This window comes from Cherax quadricarinatus, chromosome 64 (assembly GCF_038502225.1).
Source record: "Cherax quadricarinatus isolate ZL_2023a chromosome 64, ASM3850222v1, whole genome shotgun sequence".
Classification (NCBI taxonomy): domain Eukaryota; kingdom Metazoa; phylum Arthropoda; class Malacostraca; order Decapoda; family Parastacidae; genus Cherax; species Cherax quadricarinatus.
In genome coordinates this window covers 13,269,501-13,282,921 of record NC_091355.1, presented here as the reverse complement: position 1 = coordinate 13,282,921, position 13,421 = coordinate 13,269,501, and the positions used below count along the sequence as shown (strand labels likewise).

Below are 13,421 nucleotides of genomic sequence, written 5' to 3'. Positions count from 1 at the left end.
TAGTGGTACACTCTGTAATCACAATTTTACTACATGTAAACCAAACAATAACCAAATTTCTGTAAACCCAGCATTGTAATCCTTATAGAGAATAAACTTTGAATTTGAAAGGGAGCGGCCAGTTTCGCCAAAATATTGGAGAGGACATTATTATTATTATTATTATTATTAGTATGGGGTAGCGCAAAATCCGTAGGGATTATACAGAGCCTGGGGGGGGGGGGGGTAGATGGAAGGCATTTAGGCTCAGTTCAGGGAACTGGAGCAGATCCGTTTCCCCTCACTAGCGTCAAGGAACCTACCGTGAGGGGTTTGGAGAGGACAGAGCAGGAAATGAGGTAAACACTGGAAGAATCAATGGCAGTAGAGACAGGAACTAGATTACTATGAAGGGTATTCGTTTCACGAAAAACATCCTGTGTGTGGTAGTCAAAGGATTACTGAGGCACATAATGGTTTCCGGGAATAGGCCCCAATGTTATGGTAGCTAAGCAAGTTATATTGGTAATGAATTTTTTACAGGGTTATGATCCGTGATGAGATGTTTATGATCGTGATGAGATGTTTATGCAAATATGAAGTCAGCATAAACAAATCATTATGACTAACCAAATCATAAACTTGTAAATAATTACCACTGTAACTTGCTTAGCTACCATAACATTGGTGCCCACTTCTTGGACCCAGTATGTGCTTTTTGCAATCGTTTGCTTACCACCGACAGGGTGGGAATGAGCATTAGGTAGAGTATCCTCAGAAATATGTCACCCTAGGGGACGAGTAGCCTTAAACATAAGCCACTCCAAGGTGGAAGTAGCCTCAGTCATGAGCTACCCATTGCAGAGGGTGAGTAGTCTCATGAGTCACGGGGTAATCCTAGCCATGAGCCACTCCAAGGGGTGAGTAGCCGCACCCATGAGCCACTTCAAGGGGTGAGTAGCCTCAGCCACGAGCCACTCCATGGGGTGAGTAGCCTCAGCCATGAGCCACTCCATGGGGTGAGTAGCCTCAGCCACGAGCCGCTCCAAGGGGTGAGTAGCCTCAGCCATGAGCCACTCCATGAGGTGAGTAGCCTCAGCCATGAGCCACTCCATGGGGTGAGTAGCCTCAGCCACGAGCCGCTCCAAGGGGTGAGTAGCCTCAGCCATGAGCCACTCCATGGGGTGAGTAGCCTCAGCCACGAGCCGCTCCAAGGGGTGAGTAGCCTCAGCCATGAGCCACTCCATGAGGTGAGTAGCCTCAGCCATGAGCCACTCCATGGGGTGAGTAGCCTCAGCCACGAGCCGCTCCAAGGGGTGAGTAGCCTCAGCCATGAGCCACTCCATGAGGTGAGTAGCCTCAGCCATGAGCCACTCCATGGGGTGAGTAGCCTCACACATAACACTCTAGGGAGTGAGTAGGAGCGAAAGTGACGCATCGCTTTATTGATAAAGATAAGATATAGAAATCCTGAGATTGTATCCACACTTTGCATCAAACATACAAAGTTATATACAGTACTGTTAGGAAATCCACGTGTCTTGAAGAAAATGGAAAGTTATATATGTGAAGTTTGGCGATTTATTTTGGTCTCCCGCTAGAACCTAACTTTCTCATGTATAATAGGTTAGTGTACCGGGCGACGTCTTTCGGGGAGGATGTGAGCCACTGCTTTTAGTGTTACGGGACGGTATTATCATTTAAGGATATTCTGAAACATTGGTGTCCTCTTATCCCAATGTTATGGCAACTGCGATGATAACGTGTCTCCATGAATCATTCATTACTTCAGGTTCATATCTAAGAACGTGAATTATCTGTAAACGTGAACTTTAGCAGACTGAATATTTTCTCCTCTCTTCAAATAAATATTGAAAGGTTAGTTTTATGTGACATATTATTAAGACGTATCCTAGAATATTGTTGTATATATGACATGCATATATGACTCGTGTACTTAATAAGCGATAACTATCTATGCTGTAATAAATTTATTTTTGCCTGGAAACTGGACAAAGGCAACTTGGGTCTGTAAAAAATAATTTATACTGGAGGTAATGGATGCCGTTACTCCAAAATTTTCAATAACAGTACTGTTGAAGAACTTTTGAGTTGAAAGCCTTGACATTATTTACATTCTTTAATAATATGATACCGCCCAGTAATATGACTTTGTTTAATATGACATTGACTATTTAATAACGACATTGTGTAATAACATGATACTAACTGTTTAATAACGATCTTGTTTTAATAACATGACATTATTTAATGACATAACACTGAGCTGTTTAATAATAGTCAACTGGTGTTTACTTGGGTATGGGTCGCATCCTGGGACAAAACTGACATAATTTGCCCGAAATGCTCTGCATAACAAGCGGCTTTCTATATAGTAGTATATCATTGATATCAGCTAGTTTTTAGTTTAATATCTAATATGCGCCCCATACTCATCCTGTGGGATGTAGGCAAAGGAGTGTTGCCTCCCCAAATTACAAGGTTGTGAACTCCAGGCAGATCGGGTCACAATCATGACCAAGTTACAAAGGTAATGAATCAACATGTCTATACATGGTCACAATCATGAACAAATAAAGTAATGAGCAATTCACACGTATTATTGTTCTCAAATTGCTAACTGACAAGCCAAGATTGTAATTTACCCCCTCTTTGAAAGCATACAACTTAGCCAATTCAACAGTTCTATCATGCATCTGAAGACCAATGTGAGATGGAATCCACAGCTAAGATTCATTTTAAACATGTGTATGAGGGCTGATTTAGATTTTGATAAGCGAAACTTAACACAAACTGGATAGGAAAGCAGTTTGAGTGATATATAGAAGGAAATGAAAATCAGAAGGAAGGAGATAGGGAAAAGAGGGAGAGGAGGGTAGGAAGTAAGGATGGAATATGAAGGAGAAAGCGAGAGGAGCAGCATTAGGCAGTGCGGCACTTGCTGTGTAGAGTCGACAGATTTGAGAAACTGTTGTGTGCGCGTGTGTGCATATTTGTCTTTTATGTGTGAATAGGTGTGTGTCAAAGTATAGGTATTGGCTAATTTTAATGTATCGATATAGGCAAAAAATCTGATATTGTCTCAACCCTGTATGAATATATTTGTTACATGTTTATGTGCTCAAGCGTGTATCAGGGATTTCTCCTCCCCCCCCCCCTCTATGAATGCCCGCTTACCTATTTAGCGTGCACAGTATGGACCTGGGAGGGTGCCAGTAATGTTGGCACCACACAACATTCTCCTGTATACACTAGTAGTTTTTCCGTATATTTGTTGGCATTGTGTTAAAATACAGTTAGTTTAATATGTTGATTATGCACCCCATACCCATCCTGTGGGCGGTAGTCAAAAGATTACAAAGGTGCATAATGGGATCAGGGAAAATACAGACAAGCTCTTTAGCACCATAGCCAGCTCTTGTGTGCACAGCCAGCGTCTTGTTTACAAATTTAGTCTTGCGCATAAGAACATAAGAACGAAGGAACACTGCAGAAGGCCTACTGGCCCATGCGAGGCAGGTCCAAGTCTCCCACCAGCTTAAGCCAATGCACCCAAACTAGTCAGGTCAGGTCACCTTGACTTAAGGGAGGAACACGGCAACCGACCTGAGCACAAGCTATCAGGTCCAACTCACACCCACCCACATCCACTCATGTATTTATCCAACCTATTTTTAAAGCTACACAACGTTCTGGCCTCTATAACTGTACTTGGGAGTTTGTTCCACTCATCCACAACTCTATTACCAAACCAGTACTTTCCTACATCCTTCCTGAATCTGAATTTTTCCAACTTAAAACCATTGCTGCGAGTCCTGTCCAGGCTAGATATTTTCAGCACACTATTTACATCCCCTTTATTTATTCCTGTCTTCCATTTATACACCTCAATCATATCCCCCCTAATTCTACGTCTTTCTAGAGAGTGCAGATTCAGGGCCCTTAGTCTATCCTCATAGGGAAGGTTTCTGATACATAGGATCAACTTTGTCATCCTCCTTTGTACATTTTCCAGAGCATTTATATCCATTCTGTAATACGGTGACCAAAACTGTGCAGCATAATCTAAATGAGGCCTAACCAAGGATACCTGGAGTTTACCTGGAGAGAGTTTCGGGGGTCAACGCCCCCGCGGCCCGGTCTGTGACCAGGCCTCCTGGTGGATCAGCGCCTGATCAACCAGGCTGTTGCTGCTGGCTGCACGCAAACCAACGTACGAGCCACAGCCCGGCTGATCAGGAACTGACTTTAGGTGCTTGTCCAGTGCCAGCTTGAAGACTGCCAGGGGTCTGTTGGTAATCCCCCTTATGTGTGCTGGGAGGCAGTTGAACAGTCTCGGGCCCCTGACACTTATTGTATGGTCTCTTAACGTGCTAGTGACACCCCTGCTTTTCATTGGGGGGATGGTGCATCGTCTGCCAAGTCTTTTGCTTTCGTAGTGAGTGATTTTCGTGTGCAAGTTCGGTACTAGTCCCTCTAGGATTTTCCAGGTGTATATAATCATGTATCTCTCCCTCCTGCGTTCCAGGGAATACAGGTTTAGAAACCTCAAGCGCTCCCAGTAATTGAGGTGTTTTATCTCCGTTATGCGCGCCGTGAAAGTTCTCTGTACATTTTCTAGGTCGGCAATTTCACCTGCCTTGAAAGGTGCTGTTAGAGTGCAGCAATATTCCAGCCTAGATAGAACAAGTGACCTGAAGAGTGTCATCATGGGCTTGGCCTCCCTAGTTTTGAAGGTTCTCATTATCCATCCTGTCATTTTTCTAGCAGATGCGATTGATACAATGTTATGGTCCTTGAAGGTGAGATCCTCCGACATAATCACTCCCAGGTCTTTGACGTTGGTGTTTCGCTCTATTTCGTGGCCAGAATTTGTTTTGTACTCTGATGAAGATTTAATTTCCTCATGTTTACCATATCTGAGTAATTGAAATTTCTCATCGTTGAACTTCATATTGTTTTCTGCAGCCCACTGAAAGATTTGGTTGATGTCCGCCTGGAGCCTTGCAGTGTCTGCAATGGAAGACACTGTCATGCAGATTCGGGTGTCATCTGCAAAGGAAGACACGGTGCTGTGGCTGACATCCTTGTCTATGTCGGATATGAGGATGAGGAACAAGATGGGAGCTAGTACTGTGCCTTGTGGAACAGAGCTTTTCACCGTAGCTGCCTCGGACTTTACTCTGTTGACGACTACTCTCTGTGTTCTGTTAGTGAGGAAATTATAGATCCATCGACCGACTTTTCCTGTTATTCCTTTAGCGCGCATTTTGTGCGCTATTACGCCATGGTCACACTTGTCGAAGGCTTTTGCAAAGTCTGTATATATTACATCTGCATTCTTTTTGTCTTCTAGTGCATTTAGGACCTTGTCGTAGTGATCCAGTAGCTGAGACAGACAGGAGCGACCTGTTCTAAACCCATGTTGCCCTGGGTTGTGTAACTGATGGGTTTCTAGATGGGTGGTGATCTTGCTTCTTAGGACCCTTTCAAAGATTTTTATGATATGGGATGTTAGTGCTATTGGTCTGTAGTTCTTTGCTGTTGCTTTACTGCCCCCTTTGTGGAGTGGGGCTATGTCTGTTGTTTTTAGTAACTGAGGGACGACCCCCGTGTCCATGCTCCCTCTCCATAGGATGGAAAAGGCTCGTGATAGGGGCTTCTTGCAGTTCTTGATGAACACAGAGTTCCATGAGTCTGGCCCTGGGGCAGAGTGTTGAGTTGAAGAACAACCTGAGGACTCCTATTATTTATGCTTCTTGATATGAAGCCAAGGATTCTATTAGCTTTATTGCGAACACTTATGCACTGTTGTCTTGGTTTCAGATTACTGCTAACCAGAACTCCTAAATCTTTTTCGCAATCCGTAATATTAAGATCTACATTATTTAGTTTATATGTGGCATGGTTATTGTCCTGTCCAACATTTAGAACTTTGCATTTGTCTATATTAAACTGCATCTGCCACCTCTCCGACCACTGCATCAGTCTATTCAAATCTTCCTGGAGTGCTCTAATGTCCTCGTCAGAATGAATTGGACGGCCTATTTTGGTGTCATCTGCAAACTTGCTGATGTCGCTCTTTATGCCCTCATCTATGTCGTTTATGTATATTGTGAACAGCAGGGGGCCCAACACTGACCCCTGTGGAACACCGCTCGTGACGCTTCCCCACTCTGATTTCTCCCCATTTATGCAAACTCTCTGCTGCCTATTTGTCAACCATGCCTCTATCCAGGAAAAAATTTCTCCTCCTATTCCATGTGCCTTAATTTTCCTCAATAGTCTCTGATGTGGGACCTTGTCAAAAGCCTTACTGAAGTCCATATACACAATATCATATTCATTACCATGATCAACCTCCTCAAATACCTTAGTGAAAAAAGTTAATAAATTCGTAAGGCAGGAACGCCCCTTTGTAAAACCATGCTGAGATTCGTTGATTAATTTATGCTTTTCAAGGTGGCTACGAACTGCCTCGGCAATTATTGATTCCATAAATTTTCCCACTATGGAGGTTAGGCTTATTGGTCTATAGTTCGAAGCTAAGGACCTGTCACCTGCTTTGAAAATAGGTATCACATTTGCCATTTTCCACTTATCTGGCACCATGCCAGTTTGTAGTGATATGTTGAAAAGATTAGCCAAAGGTTTGCTAAGCTCCTCTTTACATTCCTTTAGAACCCTTGCATACAGTTCATCAGGGCCTGGGGATTTGTTAGGTTTTAATTTATCTATTTGCCTAAGGACCCTGTCACTTGTGACTCTAATCGTGCACAGTTTATTATCGTCCTGTTCCACATAATTTATCATTTCTGGAATATCGCTGGTATCCTCCTGTGTAAAAACTGAGAGGAAGTATGTGTTAAAACTTCTACACATTTCCTTATCACTGTCAGTGAGCTGACCCGAGGAACTTTTGAGTGGGCCTATCTTGTCCCTGATCTTACTTCTGTATACCTGAAAGAATCCTTTTGGGTTAGTCTTCGAATCTCTTGCAACTTTAACCTCATAATCTCTTTTTGCTATTCTAATTCCTTTTTTTATTTCTCTCTTTAACTGAATATATCGATTTCTTAATTGCCCCTCCCCTCTTTTGATTTGCCTATATATGCCTCTCTTTTGACCAATTAGATATTTTAATCTATTGTTCATCCATTTAGGATCATTTTTGTTTGATCTGATTTCCCTATTTGGAACATAATTTGACTGAGCAGCTAGAACTATGCCCTGAAAAGCGTCATATCGGCAACCATCACCATCTACCTGACCCTTAGTCAGGTCATTCCAGTTCAGCCCACCTAAGTAATTTTTCAGTCCTATGAAATCAGCCAAGCGGAAGTCAGGGACAGAGACTTGATTGCCATTATTAGGGGAATTCCATGATATATTAAAACTGAGTGATTTGTGATCACTTTCCCCAAGCTCATCATTAACCTCAAGATTATTAATTAGTGTTTCCCTACTGGCAAGAACCAAGTCAAGGAGGTTATTTCCCCTAGTTGGCTCTGTCACAAACTGTTTTAAAAAACAATCCTGGATCGTATCAAGAAAGTCACCTGACTAAATTTCCTGTCAAATTGCTCCAGTCAATCTGTCTATAGTTGAAATCTCCCATTAGCACAACATTTTCGTATGTAGATGCCTTACGAATTTCGTCCCATAGAAGTTTACTGCACTCCCTATCAAGATTTGGGGCCCTGTAAATCACACCCAAAATTAGTTTTTCTCGGCCCTCGAGAAGCTGTAACCAAACAGATTCAGTGGCTGACGCTTTTAATTTAATATCTTGTCTAACACAACAATTTAAATTGTCTCTGACATACATCGCTACTCCACCACCTTTCCTGTTGACCCTGTCAGTGTGGAATAATTTATAGCCTTGTATGTGACATTCAGAGGGCATCTCTCTATCTTTCAGATTGAGCCAGGTCTCTGTTATAGCAATAATATCTATGTATCATAACTTTGGGGTCCAGTCACTGGACCCATTATGTACCTTTGTAATCTTTTGACTACCGCCCACAGGATGGGTATGGGGTGCATAATAAAGATATTAAACTAAAGTGTGTGTGTGTGTGTGTGTGTGTGTGTGTGTGTGTGTGTGTGTGTGTGTGTGTGTGTGTGTGTGTGTGTGTGTGTGTGTGTGTGTGTGTGTGTGTGTGTGTGTGTGTGTGTGTGTGTGTGTGTGTGTGTGTGTGTGTGTGTGTGTGTGTGTGAGTGTGAGTGTCTGAGTGTGTGTGTGTACTCACCTATTTGTACTCGCCTATTTGTGGTTGCAGGGGTCGATTTATAGCTCCTGTGTGTGTGTGTGTGTGTGTGTGTGTGTGTGACTCAATCAATATTTGCACCAATAACTCATTACAGTTGTGACCGGGTGTGGAAGTGTGAATTGCTCATTACACTATAATTTGTTCATGATTGTAGCCATGTATAAACGTAAGTAACCATTCTTACAGAATTCATTACCTTTGTAACTTGTGAGCTCATTACCTTTGTACCTAGTTCAGCTATCAAAACTTTGGAGGCCCAGTCCCTGGACCCATTACGTACCTCTGTAATCTGTAAATACCTTTGTAACTTGTCATGGTTGTGACCAGACCTACCTGGAGTTCATTACCTTTGTAAATTGTGAGTTCATTACCTTTGTAATTTGTGAGTTCATTACCTCTGTAACTTGCTCAGCTATCAAAACTTTGGAGTCCAGTCCCTGGACCAATTATGTACCTCTAATCTTTTGACTACCGCCCACAGGATGGGTATGGGGTGCATAATAAACATATTAAACTAACCATATGTACACAGCCAGGTCCTTTGTATACACAATCAGATATTTTGTATGGAAGATTTTTTTGTGTGGGAGAAAAACGAACAGAAATAAGAGGAAAATTGTCTTCATATGGGAAAATGTTACTGATATGTCACAAATATCCGTACTTTTCACTGATATGTTTTAGATTTGTAAATAACTTCCCAGCAGGATTAGAACCTATATGACTATTTATTGAATTAAGGATATAAAAGTCTTATTGTACATAAGAGTAACAATTATTGTGAACCTCTACACAATGACATGGACTGAAAATTAGACAATTGAGTTTACTGTATATAAATATCATGAAATGGGAGAAGGTAAAAATCATAGCACAAGAAGAGTACAAATTGCTTGACAAAATATTCAGTGTCTGGCAATGAGGAAGATCAAGGAGTTATTGTTAATATAAGATTGTCACTAGAGTATCACCACTGACAAATAATAAAATAGCTTTCAGATCTATGGATGAAGGCTAAAAATAGTATTTACAACGTATGTTCGGTCAAAATTTGAATATACAATAAGTTGTAGTGCCAACATCGACAAAACACTGACTAAGGATGCAAAGAAGAGCTACAGTATGGTTCATGGTACTAGCATAAGAGTTATAAAGGTGTCTTCGTTCCTATATATGTATGAGGAAAAGGGGAAACATGGTAACTAAGTTCTTAAAAGGATATGAGTAAGGACAGTTGTAACCACGGTGATGAGTATGTCATAGTGTTGTAAACCTTAGTAACCACGGTGATGAGTATGTCATAGTGTTGTAAATCTTAGTAACCACGGTGATGAGTATGTCATAGTGTTGTAAATCTTAGTAACCACGGTGATGAGTATGTCAGTGTTGTAAATCTTAGTAACCACGGTGATGAGTATGTCATAGTGTTTACCTGGAGAGAGTTCCGGGGGTCAACGCCCCCGCGGCCCGGTCTGTGACCAGGCCTCCTGGTGGATCAGAGCCTGATCAACCAGGCTGTTACTGCTGGCTGCACGCAATCCAACGTACGAGCCACAGCCCGACTGATCAGGAACCGACTTTAGGTGTTTGTCCAGTGCCAGCTTGAAGACTGCCAGGGGTCTGTTGGTAATCCCCCTTATGTATGCTGGGAGGCAGTTGAACAGTCTCGGGCCCCTGGCACTTATTGTATGGTCTCTTAACGTGCTAGTGACACCCCTGCTTTTCATTGGGGGGATGTTGCATCGTCTGCCAAGTCCTTTGCTTTTGTAGTGAGTGATTTTCGTGTGCAAGTTCGGTACTAGTCCCTCTAGGATTTTCCAGGTGCATATAATCATGTATCTCTCCCGCCTGCGCTCCAGGGAATACAGGTTCAGGAACCTCAAGCGCTCCCAGTAATTGAGGTGTTTTATCTCCGTTATGTGCTCCGTGAAGGTTCTCTGTACATTTTCTAGGTCAGTGTTGTAAATCTTAGTAACCACGATGATGAGTATGTCATAGTGTTGTAAATCTTAGTAACCACGGTGATGAGTATGTCATAGTGTTGTAAATCTTATTAACCAAGGTGATGAGTACCCTATTGTAGTGTTGTGGAGTCTTAGTAAACACGTTGATGAACATATCGTGTCGTAGTGAGTCAAAGTAACCAAGGTGATGAGTATCATTGTGTCGCATTATCGTGCAGAGAATCTCGGTGAAAGTAGGAAAGTTCTTCACTCAAAGCATCAATTATTGCCACGATCTGCGTTCCTTAGTCATTGTTGTACACTCTCCCGTTGCTGTTCACTCTCTCCGGCTCCTGTTCACTGCCGTCATTGTTGTACTTCAGCTGTTGTTCACTGTTATTGTACTTCAGCTGTTCAGCGTTATTGTTGTACTCCAGATGTTCACTGCTGTTATTGTTTACACTTCAGCAGTTGTTCACTGTCATTGTTGCACTCCATCTGTTCACTGTTATTGTTGTATTCCAGTTGCTGTTCACTACTGTTATTGTTGTACTCCGGCTGCTGTTCACTGTTATTGTTGTACTCCAGCTGCTGTTCACTGTTATTGCTGTACTCCAGCTGCTTTGTACCATTGTTATTACTGCAATGCTAAACATTAACAAATACTCATTAATTTTGAAAAATACACAGTAAAGTGAACAAAGTCACTTAGCTTGACAAATACATATTAAACATGACAAATCTCTTCATGGGGGAAAGGGGCATTGATGTTGAAGGGCTCTTCATCCAATGGATTAGTGCTATTCTCCCCTTTCTAGGTTCAAACACATTTACTCACATTTCACAAGATAATGTATGACGCCTAAGGGTTCAGCACTTCCCCATGAAAATAATACTACAAAATATAATAATAATAATAATAATAATAATAATAATAATAGCTCATTGCTTTGTATACTGAAACCGGTTGTGGAATATACTTATATATTTTCCAGAAATTCAGTATTTATATGTATATAGATGACCATACTGTATTTAATAACATTTATGTCATAGAAAATGGGAAACTGAGCCTGAAGAGAAGGGACAGTCGCCATTTTGTTTGAATTGAATAACACGTTGTGAATAATGGGAAGAATTTTTTCGTGCTCTAGAGGTTAAAATTGGGTTGACACCTCTCAAATAGGAGGCGAAATTGTTGGATGTGCATTCCTGCATAACTTGAGATATCAGGCGACTGGACAAGACAGCTCCAGGAACCTCAGATAAGTTTGTTATGTTTAACTCTGGCCAGTGTTATTTTCATAGATAGACAGTGAGGTTTTCTGAGTATGATACACATTAATCTCCTGTCAAATTGGTGAGTGTTATGATTAAGATATATTCTCCTTCTGTTGTATAAATGTGTATATATATATATATATATATATATATATATATATATATATATATATATATATATATATATATATATAATCATTTATTATTTTTAATATACAGTCCACAAATTTATATATTTACCAGCATTCCTGGTGATGTATTTTTTATTTATAATTAATAGGTCTAGAGCAACTTGTGGATATGACAGTGGTAGGTATCGAAGGGGGACATTTTTGTGACCTAGGTGTCCCAAATTCCTACTTGTCTAACTGATAAATAATAATTATCTTTGTTCATTTATTGTTATGTACATAATGATACATTCAGATAAATGTAATTTTCCACTCCGGTATTGGGTAGAAAACGCTAAATGGAGCTTAGTGCAGTAAAAATGATTAGGCTGGTAGATATTTTTTCAGACTAAACTGTCGTACAGTTCGACAAGCTTTTCTGTTTAAAATGCTAGATGAGGCAGCTGCCAAGAGGTCTTTCCGGGATGGATCAAAAAAATGTAAATCAATCATTATTTTCATTTTCAAAACATTACATAAATGCAGTAAAACTGAAAAGTTCAGAGTATGCACAGCATTTTTGTCAAACTTGGGCTAGGATGAAAACTAATTAGTACTGAATACGTTACATTGATGCATAATGCAAAAACAGTTGAAGGCATTACGTAAACATCGGGTTATACTAGAATATTGTAAAACAATGCTTGGTATATATGTTTATATTAGTTAATTGGTTTCCCAACAGAAAGTCTTCAGTGACCTAATGTGCCCAGTGTTGAGCTGAGGTAGTCTGCCGTGTCCTTAGGTGACCTGTGTTCATCTAAGGCTACCTGCCTTTTTGACCTAAGGTAATCTGACGTGACCTGTTGTGTTGAGCTGTGGTGGTCGTGCTGAAAGAAAGGATGATGGCCTCGCTACTGTCATTGTTGTCGTGGATGGGGCTTTGGTCATCACCGTTAAGAGTGCTCAACAGTGACACTCCACCCATCAATATCACCGTTACACCCACCCAGATGGTTGGCATGACTTCTGTTTTCATGGACATGTGAGTTAGCACCAGTATTTAATACATATTTAGGGCCGCTCTTTCCTCCGGCAACAAAAACTGAAGTCGTAATTCATAACCCAAATCTGTTCGTCCAAAAACTCTTGTGTTGAATCACTGGCTGTTTTTCACCAAGGTAGGTTAACCCAAAGGAAACGTATTCGCCCTAATTCATTCAGTAGCTGTCCCTCCAGAAGTGCGTAGATATGAAGACACAATATGAAGAACAAAGTTTTATTGGGATAACATTTCGCTCAAACTATAATTTATAAAAAGAGCTTGATAAAGCTTTACGAATGACAATATGAGGAAACGAAGATACTAAATCTCCTGCCACCCTACTAGAGGCGCAGGGTGCAAGTCTGCAAGACCTACCTGAACTATCAGTTTCAGCCCGACTAAATAACTAGATACTAAATCATGAATTTAAAGTCATTATACTTAGGTTTGTTGTGACCAGATAATGTCGCCAGTATAAAAAAAAAAGTCAGATATCTCACCTTGCTCTCCAAGCATGGTAGAGATTGCGTATCTTGCATAGTTCAAGAGTTGGCCCTACCGTATCTCTGCTTTCATAAGCTGTATAGCCCTTGTGGCTTAGCGCTTCTTTTTGATTATAATAATAATAATCTGCTTTCATAAGTGTCTGATAGAGTGCTTGTAGTATTGCATAACAGTGATGCCGAAGTTCATGTACCACCAAGGTCCCAGAAAGACGTGCATATTCCAAGCATCAGAGTATGTTTTAAAAGAAATACAGTAATGGCTA

The 13,421-nt window shown here is 41.0% G+C and overlaps 1 protein-coding gene across 1 annotated transcript in view; it reads left to right on the top strand.

The window, feature by feature from the left end:
* The first annotated feature begins 1,596 nt into the window (after positions 1 to 1,596).
* The window catches only part of LOC128700089 (uncharacterized), a 78,255-nt gene continuing 66,430 nt past the window's right edge, over positions 1,597 to 13,421 (top strand). Inside the window, exons 1-2 of the mRNA XM_070098786.1 lie at positions 1,597 to 1,857; positions 12,353 to 12,652. Of these exons, the coding sequence (XP_069954887.1) occupies positions 12,510 to 12,652 (143 nt within the window). The 5' untranslated portion in view covers positions 1,597 to 1,857; positions 12,353 to 12,509. The remainder of the gene's footprint in view (positions 1,858 to 12,352; positions 12,653 to 13,421) is intronic.